This window comes from Condylostylus longicornis, unplaced genomic scaffold (assembly GCF_029603195.1).
Source record: "Condylostylus longicornis isolate FDR11 unplaced genomic scaffold, ASM2960319v2 ptg000040l, whole genome shotgun sequence".
Taxonomy (NCBI): Eukaryota; Metazoa; Arthropoda; class Insecta; order Diptera; family Dolichopodidae; genus Condylostylus; species Condylostylus longicornis.
Window position 1 is genome coordinate 15,491,817 of NW_026578009.1, and position 19,791 is coordinate 15,511,607.

The 19,791-nt window shown below is 26.9% G+C and overlaps 2 protein-coding genes across 6 annotated transcripts; one reads left to right on the forward strand and one right to left on the reverse strand.

The window, feature by feature from the left end:
- Window positions 1–736: 736 nt before the first annotated feature.
- LOC129609728 (eukaryotic translation initiation factor 6) lies at window positions 737–1,725 on the forward strand. The gene is made up of 3 exons (XM_055521838.1): window positions 737–956; window positions 1,044–1,305; window positions 1,363–1,725. The coding sequence occupies exons 1-3, from the start codon at window positions 850–852 to the stop codon at window positions 1,723–1,725; spliced, it is 732 nt and encodes a 243-aa protein (XP_055377813.1). The 5' UTR covers window positions 737–849.
- A 1,010-nt stretch (window positions 1,726–2,735) lies between these two features.
- Window positions 2,736–14,617, reverse strand: LOC129609691 (phospholipase A2 inhibitor). 5 transcript variants are annotated; one of them, XM_055521794.1, is made up of 4 exons: window positions 13,734–14,617; window positions 4,167–4,328; window positions 3,274–4,101; window positions 2,736–3,219 (listed from the first exon to the last, which is right to left on the reverse strand). In XM_055521794.1, the coding sequence occupies exons 2-4, from the start codon at window positions 4,309–4,311 to the stop codon at window positions 3,065–3,067; spliced, it is 1,128 nt and encodes a 375-aa protein (XP_055377769.1). In that variant the 5' UTR covers window positions 4,312–4,328; window positions 13,734–14,617; the 3' UTR covers window positions 2,736–3,064. The 5 variants fall into 5 exon arrangements, with proteins under 5 accessions (XP_055377769.1, XP_055377766.1, XP_055377764.1 ...); XM_055521791.1 differs by having other exon boundaries at window positions 2,736–4,101; window positions 14,434–14,613; XM_055521789.1 differs by having other exon boundaries at window positions 2,736–4,101; window positions 13,734–14,612.
- Window positions 14,618–19,791: the final 5,174 nt, after the last annotated feature.

Below are 19,791 nucleotides of genomic sequence, written 5' to 3' on the forward strand. Positions count from 1 at the left end.
CAATTCATACGATACCATCGTATGAAGCTTAGAAGAATTTGAATTTTAAAGTTGTACTTCCTACTAAAACAAAAATAAAAAAGCAGATAAAAAATTTGTTACACTTTCATAGTTAAAAATGAAATAAAAGAACAGAATTTGTTGTTAGATACTTTTAAAAAAATAATTAGCTTCGAGACTAGATTTAAAATAACAAAATTAAAAAATAACTGTATTATTTTTGACAACGTCAAAAATTCTGTCATTTCTTAAAGAAAGAATGAGCAGGTAGAAAAATTGAGTCAGATGGAAATCCTACACCAATGGAAATTAAATTAGATCATATATTTGTAGTTTACAAATGCAATCTTTAGCCAAAAAAGACAGCGAGCATAAATGTTTATTACCCAAAGCCATTGACCACTAATACTCATGTATGTGTCACATATTTCTATTTATAAAAAATAAGAATGATCGTTTTTTTTGACAACAAATACTCTTTGGTTATAAATACCTACATATCTTTACAGGACTACTTTGCAAAAATGGCTGGCATTCATTTCATTCCCCTTGCCGACCAAATTTATTATTGCTACTTTTTTTATAATAACTAAATACATATAATGCTTCTCTATTCACAATCTTAGCCCAAACTATTCACCATACTCTAATATGTAATTCAAAATTTAAATCTTGTGGCATTGCTTTAAAATATTAAAAATTACTTTGACATTAGAAAAATGTGACATGACGAACTGAAAGTTTGTGATAAAAAGCAATTGTTCATTCTTGATTCTTCATTCATTTAACAAAACTTGTGAAATTTGATTGTTATTGATTAATTATTTGAAAGTTAAATTTGACTCTATAATGGCTTTAAGAGTGCAATTTGAAAACAACGATGATATTGGAGTTTTTAGTAAGCTAACAAATTCGTATTGTTTGGTTGCAATTGGTGGATCAGAAGCATTTTATAGGTACGTGAATTTTGATATGCATATATATACATATACATATAATCGCACGTGTTAAATTTTTAAAAAATTGTTTCTGAAATTTTTTAGTGTTTTTGAAGCGGAATTAGCAGAAACTATTCCAGTGGTGCATGCTAGTATTGCTGGCTGCCGTATAATAGGCCGCTTATCGGTAGGAAACAGGCATGGGCTTTTAGTTCCAAATTCTACAACCGACGTAGAATTACAACATATTCGTAATAGTTTACCGGATGAAGTAAAGGTCCAAAGAGTGGAAGAACGCTTGTCAGCTCTTGGAAACGTTATTGCTACTAATGATTATGTTGCTCTAGTTCATCCAGATTTAGATAAGGCAAGGATTAAAATTAAATTATTTATATAAATTTTTCATTTATCCATCTAATTACAGGAGACAGAAGAAATAATTGGGGACACTTTAAATGTGGAAGTTTTTAGACAAACAATAGCAGGAAATGCTTTAATTGGTTCATATACTGTTTTGAGTAATCAAGGAGGATTAGTTCATCCCAATACGACGATACAAGATCAAGACGAGCTTGCAACGCTCTTACAAGTTCCATTAGTTGCTGGAACTGTAAACCGTGGAAGTGAGGTTTTGGCAGCTGGAATGGTGGTAAATGATTGGACATCATTTGTCGGAATGAGTACAACAGCCACAGAAATCTCAGTAATAGAAAATATTTTCAAACTAAATCAAGGTCAACCAACTAATATATCAACAAAATTAAGAGCAACATTAATTGAATCGTAAGAGATATTATCTTTTTAAATTGAACAAAAAATACTCAATTTCAAATATTTTTCAGAATGTCATAAGTGTGAAGGGTGAATGTTTTGTGATCATCCAAGTTAATTTAAAACATGCTAACGTATTAGCAAAATCAATTACAATTTATATTTTTTAAATAAAAAGAATAATTTTTTACTGTTTCCTTAAAGAGCCTTTTTATATATTTATTTTAAAGATAAAATATAAAGATTCTGATTTATGTGCTTAAAGTATTAATAAAAAAATTAGAAAAAATGTGCTAATTTTTATAAAAAAGCAAATTTTACACTAATATGAAATAACTTGATCGAAGATGAACGGTAGTGAAAGTCCAGTTTGGCTTGCAGTACCTTCATAAGAATTTGTGGTTTAACAGTAAAATGTCATTTTATAACTTAAAACATCGCGGATAACAAAAATATAAACTCAAAAGACATATTTCGATAAAAACGTTTGCAGTTTAATATTCAATCAGTTTAGCTTCATACATTCTAGAAAAAAAGTAGGTGGATGACTTGAATGATTATCTTATGTACTTTCTGAAAACAAAACAAAAAGGAATAACACATCTATATAATAGTATGTACATAATTGAAGTTGTACTTTCTTAATTAAAAAGAAAGAGTGGAAATTAAATTGCATAACACATCCATGGTTTCAATCAATGTGGAGGGTAAATATATACATAAATTTCTCAATTATTGCTTTTTTAGAGTCTACGCTTTTGCTATTGCCTCTATAGTGGCTTTAAACGGAACTATATTTGATTCCTCAGCTAGGATCTCCAGTGAGTACTTCTACGTGGATTTTCTGTATTTGATTAATTTGAAATAGAAACAATTTTTGAATGTTAAAATTACACATAATGTATGTATGTACATGATTAGTACACGCGTGCTAACCATTTTTATGTAAATAACACAAATTTTTAAAAGAAAGTTCTTTACTTTATTCAAAATTATGAAATCTTAGGAAATTAATGAATAGCTTATAATCTAATAAATATTTAAAAAGCGTTAATAACAAAAATTTTATTTAAAAAAATGTACAAATTACTTTTTTAAAATGTAGATCACAGATATTTACATTACATAACATACATAACTTCCTTAAACTTATGTTTTGTTAGTAATTAATTTAAAAATTTTATTAAAATAACATAATGGGCGGTTCAATTTTTTTTTGTTTAAGCGAAAAAATATTTGATATAACACTTAATTTTGAGTTGTTAAAAAAATATTTCTGATTATTGTTTATATAACATAAACTTTTTATGCTTTGAATTTATATTGACTTAATATTTTAGACCAATCCATGAAACCTACACATGAACCTCTGGACAATCATCATCTTTAATAGTGGTATACTGTACTTTTTTTGACATAGTATCTAGAACTGGAAACATCGCATGACGAATTTTATCACGGCTTAGATATGCAAGTGCTGAAAGTAATCCTACCAAAATTATACTAAGAGCTGTTAATAGAAAAATTAATAAAATTGTGTGGTCGGATTTTGTTTTAGTTATACATTTATCGTATTGAATTTGACTTATTCGTTCTAAATTTCGACCATCTTTCAGGCACACCAATTTTTCTTTTTCTCTTACATTCACTTTTGTTAAATTTAGCCATTTGTGAAATTGATGAATCTTACAGTCACATACAAATGGATTAAGTTTAAAATCAACAATTAAATCGATTGACCTTTCCATTCTTGAATTTTCTTCTAGCTCGTCAAGTAATTTTAAATCTTTTGGTTTTAAGTACTCAAATTTATTTCGTTCTAAATCTAAAAAGCGCAATTTTTTTAAACATTTTACATCAAAATTAATTTCTTGTAACCAATTATCGCCTAAATATAAATCATTTAAGTTAATCAAGTCACAAAATACTTTACGATCCTTAAATGTTGATATTTCATTTTGTTCTAAATGAAGTTTCCTCAACTTCGTTAAATTACTTTGAAAAAATATATCATGAAGGTCTTCACTTAATTCTGGCGGGCTATTGTCAGCAAAGGCGTCAGTTAAATGTAATGCTTCTAAATTAATAAAATTTGAGAAAACCCTTGGATGGTGGTGGTTAACATCATCGTCATCTCTTGATATACTTAAATTATTATGATCTAAAATTAAACGTTTTACGTTTTGAACATGATGATACGCTTTTCCTCTGATTTCCCTTATATGATTATTACTCATATCAACAACTGTTAGTTTATAATATTTATTAATTGTTCCGAAAACATTCCATGGTAACTCATCTATTCGATTTCCAGAAAAAATTAAAATTTGGGTTTCATTCGGCATAGATTCTAAAATATTTGTATTCGTGAATCCAGCATTGGTGCAATTAACTGAAAGTATTAATAAAAATGAAATTAAAAAAAGGGAAACATTAAAATAATAATAAATTTTTTACCGACATACTGAAGAATTCCATCATATGGCATTTCCCCACATGTGCACTTAGCTTTAAAATTTGAACCACAATCACCAGCAAAAGCTGTTGGGAAAATATAACTGGTTAACAATGTGACAAGAATATTTATGGCTACTTCATTCATAATGATGGCTTATTTAACTGTAACGAAAAATGTATATGTATGTACATATATAAATTAAATTATTTTAAGAAATTTTCATATGTGGAACTGCAAGAAAAAATGTATAAAAAGTTCAAAAGAGGTACGTGGAGTTCTGAACATTTCAAAATTATTTACTTAAATAATATTTATGTATTAGGTATTAGCTAGATACATATGTATATGTAGGTATGCATTAAAGATAATGTAAAAGACTAAATAAATATTTATTTTATTTTTAATTTCACATTGTATCTACTTTGATACCTAATGTTAATACATCTACTTTCATAGCCAATACCAATTTTTTAGTATGTTATAAGTACATAAAATACAATTTATAGAACAAAACAGCGTTGTAAAGTAAATTATAAAAACTATACCTCATGAGATATAATAACGACATATGTATGTATATGAATGGAAACAACAGACCTACATATACATGTACATAATGTATAAATTCTTTTTGGGCCTTTATTTTGCGAACTGTAAATTTGTCAAAATTTATAGTCATAATTTGATGTTGAAATACAGAAACTGTTAATTAAGATACTCAAACCCACTATATCGTTTTATTACTAGTTTTACAGCATATTTTTCGTAAATTGGAACAATTTTTGTTTTTGCAAGTCCTTCAAATCTGGCTCTTTTTAAAATTGTTTACTTTTTAAAATTTTTAGTTTAGGATACTCGTAAAACGATAAAAAATGTATTTGTTTTTCAAAATTCAAGTTTTCTCAATTTAAAAGTTTTTTTGGAGGGTGAAGGTTTTCCTGCGATTTACTCGCAGTTACTGAATAATTTTAAGAGGTATTATGAGACGTTAAATATGTGATCGTCTCATGAGGTAGCTCGGGAAATTGGAACATTTCGTGACCACATGAGGAGTAAGTGGAACTACCAGCAGAGAAAGAGAGAGTCGAACTATAATTTTTTTTCTCCCTCAAGTTCTTTCAATTGTTGTTCCATATGTTATTAAATCTGTAAAAACACTTCAAAATAATTAGATATCAGTTCATCCGTCTAGTATCGGAAGCATTCCAATAATTTTAAGTAATGTTTCAATTTACTATCAAAATGTTCGAGGCCTTAGTATTGAAACCAGTGTTGTGCTGTTCAATTCTTCTATAATGGATAGTGACGTCTTTGCTCTAATGGAAAAATGGTTCACTCCTTCTGTTAATAAACATGAGTTATTTGGGCCAACTTTTTCCATATTTAGAGGAGGCCGTTACGAGACCGTCTCTCGGAAACATACTCCCAAAATCGGTAGTGTACTTATTGTAGTTAAAAACTCTTTGTTCGTTCGTACTCTTCTATTTGAAGTAAATTTGAATTATATTCGACATACAATAACTGTTAAAGTTATATTTATATACATAATACCTGTTGGAAGTTATTGTATCTTCTCTAGTTTTACAGATGATGTACTTTCAAATTTTAGTTTGGGAAGGAAGGTTTAATTAGACCAATTCACAAGAAAGACAATAAAAGTGATGTGGTAAACTATTATTCGTTTGCTAAACATTCGGCCCTATTTCAAAGGTTTTTGATCTAATGCTGTATGATAGCATTTACTTGCATTGCATTCCGTTTATCGGTAAGTTTCAGCACGGTATATTTTGAAATAACATAGGAGATGAGTGTCAGACGGGTGCGATTTATACTGATTTTAGCAAAGCCTTTGTCGTTTTACCAAATGACGTAATTCTTTTGATAAGTTACGTTTGCTTTTGTCTCTCTGGAAGCTCATCAGTATCATCACTTGTGTTCTGGGGTTTCCCATGGCGGCCCATCTGGGTTCAATGTTCTTCATCTTCGCTGTTAATGACGTTGTACAAGGTCATCTTAATAGTTTTACAGATGGTGCACTAGTAATAATTTGAAAATGCACGTCAGTAAGTGAGCACTCGTGTGTTATGCCAGAAAAAGACAGCCAATGATTTGGGATTATACATACATACATTAAATGCACAAAATATTAGTAGGGTTGATTCACTTAAGGTCCTGGGGGTTTGCTTTGATAACATGTTATCATTCGTCAATCACTTCAACTATGTGATTGGCTCTATGTGAGGATTTACCATAATTTTTCCGAATTCGCCACCATAAAGCTACTAATTTTTCTTTGTAAAATTTTCTGTTGTCGATCCAAGCGACCGCAATCTATTTGTATAAATAAATCCTCTGTCAATCGTGACTTCGGATTAGTGATAACATTTAGCTCAACAATTTACAAAAAAGCGCAAAAAATCAAAAACGATATAAAATATGACGCAATACATATTATGAAATAACTACATATATGCATACATCTATTTTCGTATATAAGTACATAAGAAGAAGGTATTATGTAAAATTTATATCTTTATAATATGATAAATAAAAATAAGTACATTCAAATTTATTAAAAATTTTAATTATTTTCACACGTTCAATGAACGTTTTTAAATAATTTCTAACAAATTTAAAAAAATATTGAAATCATTTAAGTATCTAGTTTAATTTTCTAGTTTAATGGTATTTAAAAACAGTGTTTGAAAGAGCAGAAACTGATTTCTTATTAGTGATCTAAAGCAATATTTGTACGTAATTGTTCCTGATAATTTTCAATTTTTTTTTGTGGAAGGTGACATCATAGCTTCTTTTATGTTAAGAACATAATGAAGTACATATATTTAAATATGTATTAAATAAAGTATTCGTTCCGAACCAAAGGATTATACATACTTATAATATGTGTATTATACATATATGTACATACATAATGTGAATTCGGAAGAATAATAAAATAAGGAAATAAAATTGTCATTTATATTTACTTTATACATGGATGTGTACATATTTCATTCATTTTTGAAAATTCAATTGGAAAAAATCCTCATACTTTAAAAATTACATTAGTTCTTATTTTATATTACATTAGTTTTCAAACAGATTTAAAAAAAGTTTCTATGCACATTTTCAACCATATTTCTTTGGCGGCTCTTGCATTAAATATAATTACAAAACGAAATTACAAATCTTAATACCTACGATCTTAAATGAATTATTCAAAAAAAAAAAAAACAGACTCCACTTGTTATATCCAAAGAAATTTCAAATTTTTTTTTTTGCTTACTCTATAACTCCACATTTTTAAACGCTTGAGTCATCAAAATTATTAGTAAGTACACAATATTAAATTGAACTTTTATTAACTATTATTAAAGAATACATGCTATGAATATTTATTAGTTTTCACATTTTGTATCAATACTTTATAATATTTTTTGTATAGGTTTATCATAAATGTTTTATCTGTAACTATATTATGTAGCTAGCAATATACTACAGTTCGCACGATCACATTCATATTTTATTATGTTTATTTATTTTCAATAGGGCTATGGTACAATAGTATGTAAGTACACAAACGAATGTAAGTATTATAAATATTAACAACACATCCCATTATACCAAATATTAAGAAAATCAGTCATCTAATACGCATTAAAATTATAAAACATTCAATATCATTTGTGCACTCATATCATCAATTAATTTTTTCAAGTAAATCATGTTCAAAATTTTATAATCTAAGTAACTCACAGATATAGTATATACATATTTCAACTGGTTTAGAACATAATTATGCCTAGTTACCTTTTTTAAAAATAATTTGGTGTATTGGACGTTTTTGCGACGTAGCACTGGAACGAAGTTCTTGAAAATAAAAGGTGGTCTATAAAAATTATTCTCATTTTCATATTTTTATTAGTTGTTCATTAGTCGAAAATTTAAATTACAAAAGTTATTTAAGTATGTCTTTTTTACAATTGACAAGTACATTTGTGTTATTTAAGTAAATACAACAATTAAAATTCCAATGAAAAATTAAATTCTTTAATAGCAAAGTGGTGAGCTATATAAGAATTACGGTGGTTTGAAGCTGCGTAACGTAATCAATAAATTTTGGCACATACAAAAAAAAAAGTATGTGTGATGATATTAAATGTTTTGATTCTCGAATTCAAGATATCGACAAAAATATAAAACTAACGATTATACAAATATTCTTTTAATTCTATTTCTGCTTCAAAGGCTTAGTAATATACGAATACATTAATAACAGTTCATATAACGCTAAGCGTTAGAAATTGTAGCGTATACCAACATCTCTCAAAATTAAGATTTTAAGTTTTAATGGCTTTTATGTTGGTTGTGTTCTTTAATCAACTCAAATAAACTAAAAACTTATTAAATTTTAATTTTTTATTATCGCACGATCATTTTCATACTGTCCCCGACCTCACTTGTGGTTGCGATACTTTGTTTGATAATCGCTGGTGTATACTATTTTTTAACCATTAAGTACTACAGTACATCGAAAATTTAATTAAAATTTTGTTTTGTTAATTATAATGTTCTTATAAATTTAACAGCCATGCAATTTTTTCTATTGCTTATTATTAATATAATATTTATTACTATATACACAAGTAAGTACTGATTTTTCCATTAAAAGTTTTAAAAAATTCAAGCATGCTCTACACTTGTTTACTTCACCTTTTATTGTAATATAAACATTTATTTATATTTCTAAATCTTCCTAATGTTAAATTAAGTTTTAAATTAAAAAAATAAAACACCTTAAGTATATTATATTTTGTTTGGAATTCTTTTAACTTTACAGCTTTGTCACAAATTTAAAATATGTATGTACATCCTATAGGTGAGTTACCCGGAAAACAAAATTAGCTGCAACTGAAATGTAACTACAAATAGTTATGGTGAAGAAATGATACTGAAAGTTCTTAATCATATGGTGTGTTACAATTATCAAACGAAACCAGGATCATTTGGCCTTTGTACGGCCATTGTGCCCAAGTTGAACAAATAAAACAGCTGTAATACGCTTGAAATATAACCGAAATATCGTTTCAACTGTCACCATGTTTGTCGATTTTTCCGAATGTCACTTTTATTTTGAGATGTCATTTTCTTACTGCGCTAGGATACCAGTAACTTTTAATTAAACATGATATAAGTAGCTAAAATAACAAAAAATTTTTATATATGTATGACTGAAAACGAAACTTTTTATTTAAGAGCCTTTTATATAAAACGGAAGAGTGTAGGTAGAAAAAAAAATTAATAGCGTGAATTGCTAAATAAAAGCGAAATTAGTTTTTAAGAAACTTTTGAAACAAAATGAAAAAATTTTAGAATTTTGAATTACAAAATTGAAAATAATTATCAAAACAAACATTGATAAAATCATCGTAAAATCATCTGACTCGGTACTCAGCGCCGGCTCTAGCGGTACTAGAACCCCGATGCAAGTTTCTATTTAGCGCCCTTTATCAAAAAATATATCAAAAAAATCAAATGCAAATTAAACAGTATATTGATTATTGTATAATATTTAATATTAAACATTTATTTGTAACTGATATCAATTACACATAAAATCAATTGCACGATAGTGAGCTTAAAAATTTATTTCTCTTGCTTTTATCGCAGCAAATTCATCCAAAATATTATTAATTTTTAGTTCATCGCAGATATCGCTTTCAATAGCAATCATTGATAACCCAACTAATCTCTCTTGAGAAATATTTGATCGCAAATATGTCTTAATTAATTTAAGTTTAGAAAATGACCTTTCGCCACTTGCTACAGAAACTGGTAGAGTTAATAGTATCCGCAAACCTATTGTTAAATTTGGAAATATCCCAAATAAATCATTTGTATACATAGTTTAAAATCATAATTGTTTAGTTGCGGCGTTATGGTATCTTTAAATATAAAAAGTTCATTATATAACTCAGAAGAGTTTATGTCTATTTCTTCACCATCAGTTAATGCAGTTTGTAAATCGGTACATTTATTTTTCATTATTTCGTCACCCAAATTATAAATTTCATTAAAATTTATAAGAAAGTGAAACTTTTCGGCATGACTACTTAGAAGTTCGAATCTCTCTATTAGGGAGTTGATTGCACTGTCGACAATTGGAAGAAAGAATGAAATTTTATAGTTCTATTCCGGGTCTCTTGGTCTCTCATCACGACGTTCGTAATCAAACATACGTTTTTTACGCCGTCGTAATGGGTTTTCTTTAAATTGAGGATTAATATCTACATCTGAAAATTTTGATAATTTGAAATCTATATAAAATTGATAAAAATCACAATACTCACAAAAATGGTATTATCCAACAAATTACACTTTTTTCTTACACTTTAATGTCTAATTAAAATTAAATATTTCACAAAACAAATTATATTTTATTTAAATTAAATAAAATACTATTTTTTCTTACTGAAAATATCGCAACGAAAATGAAAAATGTCTGTATTTTATAAACCAAAAAGAAAAAAAAATTCTTTAAAGAAAAGCCTACTACGACTACATTTTTTTTTGTGTGTTTTTTTAATTTGAGCGAAGCAAAAATTTTTTCAAAAAAAATTTGGATTGGAAACTTGATTTAAAAAAAAAAAAAATTACAAAAAACAATTAAGTGGAAAATCACTTTTCGATTTTAGCGCCCTTTCAGACCCTTTCAGAATGGCGCCCCGATGCCGTGCATCTTCTGCATCCACGGTCGAGACGGGCCTGTCGGTACTTTATGTGTTTATGTATGCTTATTAAGTTATGAAAACAGAAAACTTTTAAGAATAAATAAAGTTTCAACTACAATTGAAGAAAGATATCAAAAGTATTCACTTATTGTACTACGAATTTTTGTATTGAAAAGAAAAAATCGTCAAAAAATCTCTTAAGATTAAGATTATAATTACTATGGAATTTGTACAAAACTCCGTGTTCGACACATTTCCGACAAAAAAGTGTGCCTAATAATTTTACTTTATCGGTTAGCCTGCACATCCGTTTAGCAAATCATTAACTACATATGTATATAATTCAAAATAGAAATAATAAAATTCATTTTACGAATAGATTTAATGAAGCATTATTGTTCTTGAGAATCCAAAATTCTTCAAACGCAGGGAAATCAAAAATTACTTCTTCTATCATAAAGAATTCGCCTAAAACTTTAGGCGAATTCGCTAATTAAATTAATATTCGACAAAAATTTCATTCTCATAATAAGGGCCTAAGCGTCAAAACATTGAAACCTTATAATCATGCACCGATAATGTTTCTTTGTTTTTTTTTTTTTTCAAAACCGTGCAAAAAACTACTTTAGTGTCTTCTTTTCAAGCTGGGTATTCGCTGTTAGGCATACAAACATTACTACTTATAAAACCTTTTTTTATTATATCTAAATACATATTATATTTTTATATACCTATCTATGGAAATCAAACTGCGAATAGAACAGATAACATACATATGCATAAATATAGATGTATATATGTATATGTACATCCATGTATACATGTGTGTCCATGCACACAATTCATATTAATCCTCAATTCACATTTGTTACATTTTTCAAACGCACACACATAAATGTTTTGTGTAGGTACTTTAAACTTATTATGTATGTATGTATGAATGTGCTTAATAAGCGAAAAATAACTTGCTAAACATTGTTTTTTTCATGGGATTAAAGTCTAGCGCTTTAATATATGTATACATTAGATTGTTGGCAAGCAAGACACTTAATAAAAGTATGAAAAGAAAAAAGGTACTATTACAGCATATAGCATACATGGAATAAAAACCTGGCTTAAAGTTATTAAAAAATTTAGTTTTTTTTAATTCTCACACATGCTTTTTAATACAAACATATGTACATATCTATGTGCATCGCGAAATACATACTGCCTTTATATGTTTGCACATAATTTGCTATATGTAATGAATACGTACTATATCGTTAATAAATTTATACATAACAGCTATTTAATTTTGTTATATTACAAATATTACATTAACAACATGTTATAAAAGAATCGCTATTAGTTGAAGTAAAAACCGAAAGATTTCGTTGCTCATCTATAAAATCCGTCATACCCATCGGGTTTCACAAAAAACCAATATAATGTGAATGAAGGTCGTTAAAAGTCTACGAGATGAAAAAAATTCAATTTTTGAAACCCATCACATTCACGTTTTTAATTTTAAAGCAGATTCTTGCTTATATTTTTTGGCCTTGCTTTATTACAATTCTTAAAAAATTAATTTATAATATTTTATTGGACAATCAATCATAAATTTTTAGGTTCTTTAGGTGGTTCAGACTTTGCTCTTAAAAAGTAACCCAAAGCAGATCAGCATATTTCGCGCAAACATAACAATTGACGTCAACCTAAAACATACATATGCATACAAGAAACCTTCAGTTCGTTTTTGCAGCAAATATGTACATACATATGTATCCGATGTATGTATGTATTGTTAAATACATTTTTCAACATATTTTTAGCGTTTTGATTACGCCGCAAATAGGAAACGCATAAACTACCACAAAAAATATTTTATTTTTTTGTTCTCTCTGACTTAACAATTGTTCCACGACATTTTTTGAGTAAAATTTGCTTGACTTACATTTTTATGACGAAGCAGAATTGAATTTAACATAACTACTAAGCTACTAATCTGTTTTTACAGTTTGTTTTACAAATTTACTACTTATAAGTTGAAAACCATCTAAAAATTTAATAAAGTTTAACATATAACAGGTTTGTCTGGTATTAAAGAGTTTTAAAAAACTTTTAAAAACTTTATAAAGTTTCTGCAAGCAAAGCGTCTGGAACAGCGTTCCCACTTGGATGCAATTCTATCCATTTGGATACTTTTTTTGCTTTAAATTTAGCTTGGATACAATGTTTTTTTTTAAGTTTCACACTTTTGTAATCCAAATCAAAATTTTCGGTTTTTGGTTTAACAAAAAATTTTTTGTTTATACATATTTGATAAATACTTTGAAATTTGACGTTTATCATATATTTATAAAGTTTTTAAAAGATTTTTTCAAGTTTTTCGTTTTAAATGAGATTGTTTTTTTTTTTTAAATGAGAATTTTTTTCTTTTTGCGAGAAATTACGTCATTGTTTATCTTTTTAAAGTTTTTTCAATTTTTATCCCAGACAAACCTATAGTCTTTATTTATCACTAAAAAGAAAAGTCATATACCTTTCAAAAAATTTTTTTAACGTTAAATCTAAAATATTAAAAACGTATATATATACATACATATATGTATATATGTATGTACATACTTACTTATGTAAGTATATATGGAGATATCACTTCACCCATATTGTGTATGTGTATAAAATGTGAACGTAGGTACAAAATATAACAAGGTAGGAAGGAATGTATGATCATAATAAATATGTACATATGTATGTATATTATATTAATAAGTTAGCAATTTATGGATATATAATATTTACATACATAAGTATATGTTTTGTATATAAAATAAAGATTTTTTTACTCACGTTTTTAAATATTTGCATAAAAATCAACAAAACAAAAAAAACAAGATATTTTTTGAAACAAAAAAAGGTTAAACAGGAATTTTTTGTTTTTTCTTTTTTGTCTAGAAAACTTTTTTTCTCTTTCTTCTCGAAATCATTTAGATTGATAATGAATTATTTATTGAAGTAATTTTCATTAATTTATATTTTATTAATTAAAAATTTTCAATCACAAATTGATTTTCTCTTAAAAAAAACATTAAACTTATTTTTCCAGTCTGAGCACCACATACAAAAAATTTCTATGTACGAGCAACTTAGATACAATTTCATTAAGCGTTACAACACTTTATACATATAAAACGATCGCGCAATATTTATTTGACAATTTTTTTTTTCATATAAAATATGGGTGCTGCCGCTAATTGATGTACGTACGTATGTACATATGTTCATATGCATTAATCGTCGATATTCTGATTGTCCCACAACTTTTTTTTTTAACTTTTCATTCACATTAACATTTTTTTATATACAAATAAATACATTAATTCATTATGTATGTTTGTAAGTACGTGCAAATGAACAAAGGTAAGAATTATGAAGGTGGTGATGATATTGTTAATAGGTACTCGGCGAACGGTAAAATTTTTATTTTTCTTTTTTATAAAATAATGAAAACAAAATATAAGATATAAAATAAAAGTAAAATAATATCCACTCGTTTTTTTATACTGTAAGCGAATTGAATTTAACGCGTTACCACATCGAAATACGGTTTATTACTGACAGATCAAAAACTGAGTTTCACCATTCAATGCTGTTATTTTGTTATTTTTTGTTTCTTATATGAATTAGAGAATTAATAAATAAAATTTTTCGTTGAAGAACATTAAAAATTGAGCAGAGCACAGTACACCACACTTAACTTATTATTATAATTTTTTCGAAAAGAATAAAAAGCGAGGTGTTCAATTTTTTTTACGTTAGAGAAAAGTGAATAAAATATTTTAACTTAAACATTGATTAGTTGACACAAAATATAGCATATAATTCATTATTTAAAATTTACAGTATGCGCTATACACGTATATGTGTATCCATTTATCTATCTACAGTATTTATACATACCAGGGATGCAACAACCTTTTGTTCAAATGTTATGTGAAAAATTTTTGATTTTACCTATGTACGTATAACATATAAAACAACGTACGTTTGTTCAATCTCATATAGTACATAATTCTGTATACGTGTAGAAAAAAATTATTTATAAAATAAATCTTATCTAATTTAATATTGTAGTTACGTATGTATGTAGGTACCTATCACTTTTTTATCAAGTTTAATAAATGTATTATACCCTCTAAGATTAAAAATATATGGAGAGGAAATAACAATATTGTAAAACGAAGTTTAGAAAACGCAGTGCCAGCCTAAGGTATTTTCGCTTGTTTTACTAATTCTCAACACAAAATACAAAAAATAATTTATGTATGTATGAATATCATTATTAAATTTTTATGAATTGTTATTTTTTACTATTTTACGCATATTTTTATATACATACATACATATATTTTACATCTTGCATTCCTTTTAAATGTATTAGCTTTAGTTTCTTTAACTTGGTCCTGATTGAATTTTTCTGAGTACCTAGTATTCTTTGATAAAAAGAAATATCTGACACTCAAATAACCCTATTTGAGCAATGCCTATTTCTATTTATCTATAATAAAATATCTATTCATATTATATACGATATATTTTCCTTTATGTATATCCCTACTTTTATACTCCCATAGTTTTATATTTAAGTGCGCACACATGCAAGTGTATGTTTATAAACTGAAATGTTTACAAACTGAATACAGTTTTTAGTTAACGCACTTGATTTAAATCGAACCACTAGTTTAATTGCTAGATTACACCGATGTGAAATATAAACAAGGTAAGTATGTTTGTATGTATTCACATATTCACAAGGTGCCTGATTTCTCAGGTATTTGCACTGCTATACTCCATTATACAGAGTCTCATGGATAGGTATAACTTGTGTATGGAAACAGTGTAAGTTCAACACTCCCCGAGATACGGACGTTTTATGCCAATCTTAATGGCTTTTTTTTACTTTTTAAAATTTTGATTCAATTCCGTTCCTTTACACCACTTAGGACCTTCCATTCAACTTTTTTTTTGAAATCTAATACAAGCTTCAGTTTCACAAGCCATTGAGCTAACTAGATGTTAACCAGCCTGCCGTAGCTTTTTTTCCAACCCCTTTCCTGCAACATTTCGCTGGTAAAACCTCCTTCGAGACCCAGCATTAATGGGGTAGATATTTTTAAACAAGCTCCAGAATAAGATGTTTTAAGCTTTTCAAGACTTTTTGCAAAGTGCAACACAACCACATTATTTTGATAATTTTTTTCCGTTTTTCGGCATCTATTTCGAAACCAGTGCCTTTGATGGATTTTCTGAAGGATCTTTAAACAAAAATTGTACAACTCTCAAAAGCAATTGAAAATTTGAACTATGCTCTTATGATATACAATAAAGATTTTGCAAGCTTTTTGTAGGATAGGAATTAAATAATCCTAGCAATAATATTAATAATCGAAACAAAAAATATTATAAATATGTATGTATGTGTGGCTTTATGTATAGAAAATTTTGTTCTATACACGTACATATTATATGCAAAAATAATTTACCTACCCCAAAAAAATTTGATTATTTTGAAAACACTTATTTCGAAAGAAATTTTATTCATTCTGCTAAAAATTTAAAGAAATTTCATCAGTTGTGTTGCATCCCTGGTACTTTATCCCTACATATGTGCATATGTATTTACTTATTTAAAATACTTCTCTTTACATGTTTGTTCATCTTTTATGTGTAAAACTGTACTGTACTGTAATATTATATCACAGAGAGTCGGTTTCATCATTTTGCATTTATTCCTCAATACATGTAACAAATCCACCTCAAGCTTTTTTGATAAACTGCTTTACTAAGTTAAACTTTATCTTTCAACCATAATATTTTTTATCTCTCAGTTAAGTTTTAAGATTTGACAAAGCTTCGAAGTAAAGATAAAATTATATTTCAAACAATTTATTTGTACTCGTACCTATAGATCATGTATGATCACGTAAAAAATTGTGCTAAAATTTTTGTAGTGCTTACATTATATTATATTAATGTGCAAGGTATGGTTTTTAGAAAATTTCACGTTTTGGAAACACTTAAAAATTTAAAAAAAAAAGAAGTTTTGCATTAAAATACTTTTTTTGTTTTAATTTTTAACTAGATTAAAATAATTATTAATATTACCATTTTGAAACAAAAAGCCCCATATCTTAAGTACATACATACATATACATACGTATAGGATTAATGAAGCTTTTGGGGTACTACAAATTTCCGTTTTACGAAAGTCTGTGACATAAGAAAATCATTGTCTTCATTAATTATTTCAAATGAAAGTTCGAAATTATTTTCTCAGATTGGTTTAAAATAATTACAATAAGTAAGTTAAATTCTTATCTACGGAAAATCTCTGAAATAAGGTGCTTTTGTTATAGATTATAAGTATGTATGCATGTAGATAACGTCACAAAATGTGAATCGATTTCCCTATATAATCTCTAAGACGAACCATGAAATGTTATGCAAAATTAAATACACACATACGTATGTATGTATATGTTGAGTTTTTCATTGCATGTAGAATCTGAAAATTTCAAAATTATTTTCATTAAAAAAAAATTCTTTAAAGTCCTTGAATGTTCGCTATTCTTTGTTGGAGAATCGCAGACATTACTACAGTATAAATTGTTATACTTTATTAATTAATACTAATACAATAAAATAATATGTAAAAACATATTATTAATGAAGTATTTTAATATCTTTCACATGAAAGGCTAATTTTAATTTTTTACGGTGCAACAACATTTTGTAGCGTGACAAAACATGATTTTGTAACATTTGTATGCCTTGAGGCCTTTGTTGAGGTGTACCAGATTCTGAAATTTTAAATTTTCTAATTTAAGGTTAAGTTAAATATTAAAATCGTTAAAAATAATTTTTTTTTATTATTCTCGTTTTTTGTTTGTGTTTTAAACAAAATACCTTTAGAAAACGGCTTTTTAAAATACATACAAAGTTTTATTTTTATCTACTAGAAATACAAATTGTACATATACATATGTACATATGTATGTTACCAAGTAAGAAGAGAAAATTTAGGTCTGGAGCAGATTCATACCAATTAATAAAAATCATCTGCACAAACTGCAATATTACTACGGTACGTTGACATTATTGAATACATAATATGCTATAGTAGCTTATAAGTCTTTTGCAGTACGTTACCGAAAACTTATCACATTGTTGAAATACCGCATTTTTGCTTTAATGAAGACAGCAATACTTAGTACTACTTGCATGTAGCATGCATGTAAATAAGTATTTGTAGCCGCAGAAAATTAAGTTGCATTAAAATAATGTTTTATGACTTTATTCTATAAACTTACACACATGTTGCATATACGCCTCGTGTATTAATTTTTATAAAATATGAGAACATGCATAACTACTTACATTTATGACGTTGTAGCAGTAAAATAGCATAACTCAAAAATGTTGATATGGAGAAATTTTAGCTTGATTTTTTTGTTTTTTTTTATTGTAAGAAATCATCTAAATTTTGTAGACTTAAAAGGTTTTTGCAACATAAAATTTTGTCGATTCATTTTAAAATAACACAAGTTTAGTGTAAAAAAATTAACAAAGGATTAAAAATTCTTCGACTTATGTACATTAGGTATATTATATTATTATCTTCATGATCAAAATATTTATTTTGCACGATGGAACTTCGACTCTTTTAACTCAAGTAACCTCGGAGGGATGGAGGAGCTTTTAGCACCAAAAATGATAAAAAAACACTTCTACACAAAATCTAAGGCTACAAGGCTTTTAGATGCAACATGAGACGTTCCTTACGAGAATTTATATTTTTCAAATCAAATAAATTAAGATTTTGAACAGTCTTAATTCAAAATACTTTCTGTAGCAGAAGTATTATGTACTTAAAATATACATATGTACACGAGTATATACATATGTAAAAGATTTTCTGAAATTCACATTTGGCCCTAGAAAAGTTCATATACGAATCTATTTTCGTCAAGTTACATAAATTTATTTATATATTTAATATTGTGATATTAATTCCTTATTTTACAAACTACTTAAGTTTCTTTTATAATTTATTAGAAAAGAATTTTGGAATATCCCACACATTTGTTCTCAAAACCAAATTCAATTGTCCCATATATTCCATTATGTTGTAAAGAATTGAATTTACATTAGTGAAAAAATATAAAATTATGTTTGCATTGATATGAAGACATATTTTGAATATAAAATTAAGGAAGAAATCTATTTTAAAAAGATTTAATTGTAGAAAATTTTCGGAAAACTGTTTTTTTGATCTCCATGATCTTTTGAATTAGTAAAATATATTTTGGGATTTGAAACATGATAAAAATTTATTGAATTTAAGCGAATACAGATGTATGTAATTCTTTTCTGAAGGGATTTTTGATAATCAAGACATGCATTGAAAGTTATAAATTAAATCTTAAAAGCTTTTCACACATACGTACATATGTAGATATCTGCCGAAACTGAACTCGAGTAATTTTTCAATATTCAACATTTTATTATTATGCTTTTCTAATTTATAATAAGTACGTATTGTGGCAATAGATGTACAAAATCTCAAAAATTCCTTTAGAACTTAAGGACACCTGCAATTTTCGAACATACTATTTTTGCAGTTTCTGCAGTTTAGATTTATCGAACGAGCTTTATATTAAGACCTAAGTTAGAACTGAATTGTCGGAAATACTTTATATTATTTATGCTCAAAAGGTATGCTTAGCTGCAGAAAAATTGATTGCATTCGAAAAACCTTTTATTATAAGTCTTAAAAAAAATCTTGATGTTGAATAATATTGATAACATTTTTTAGAATATAGAGCTTGTGAAAATGTTTTCATTTATT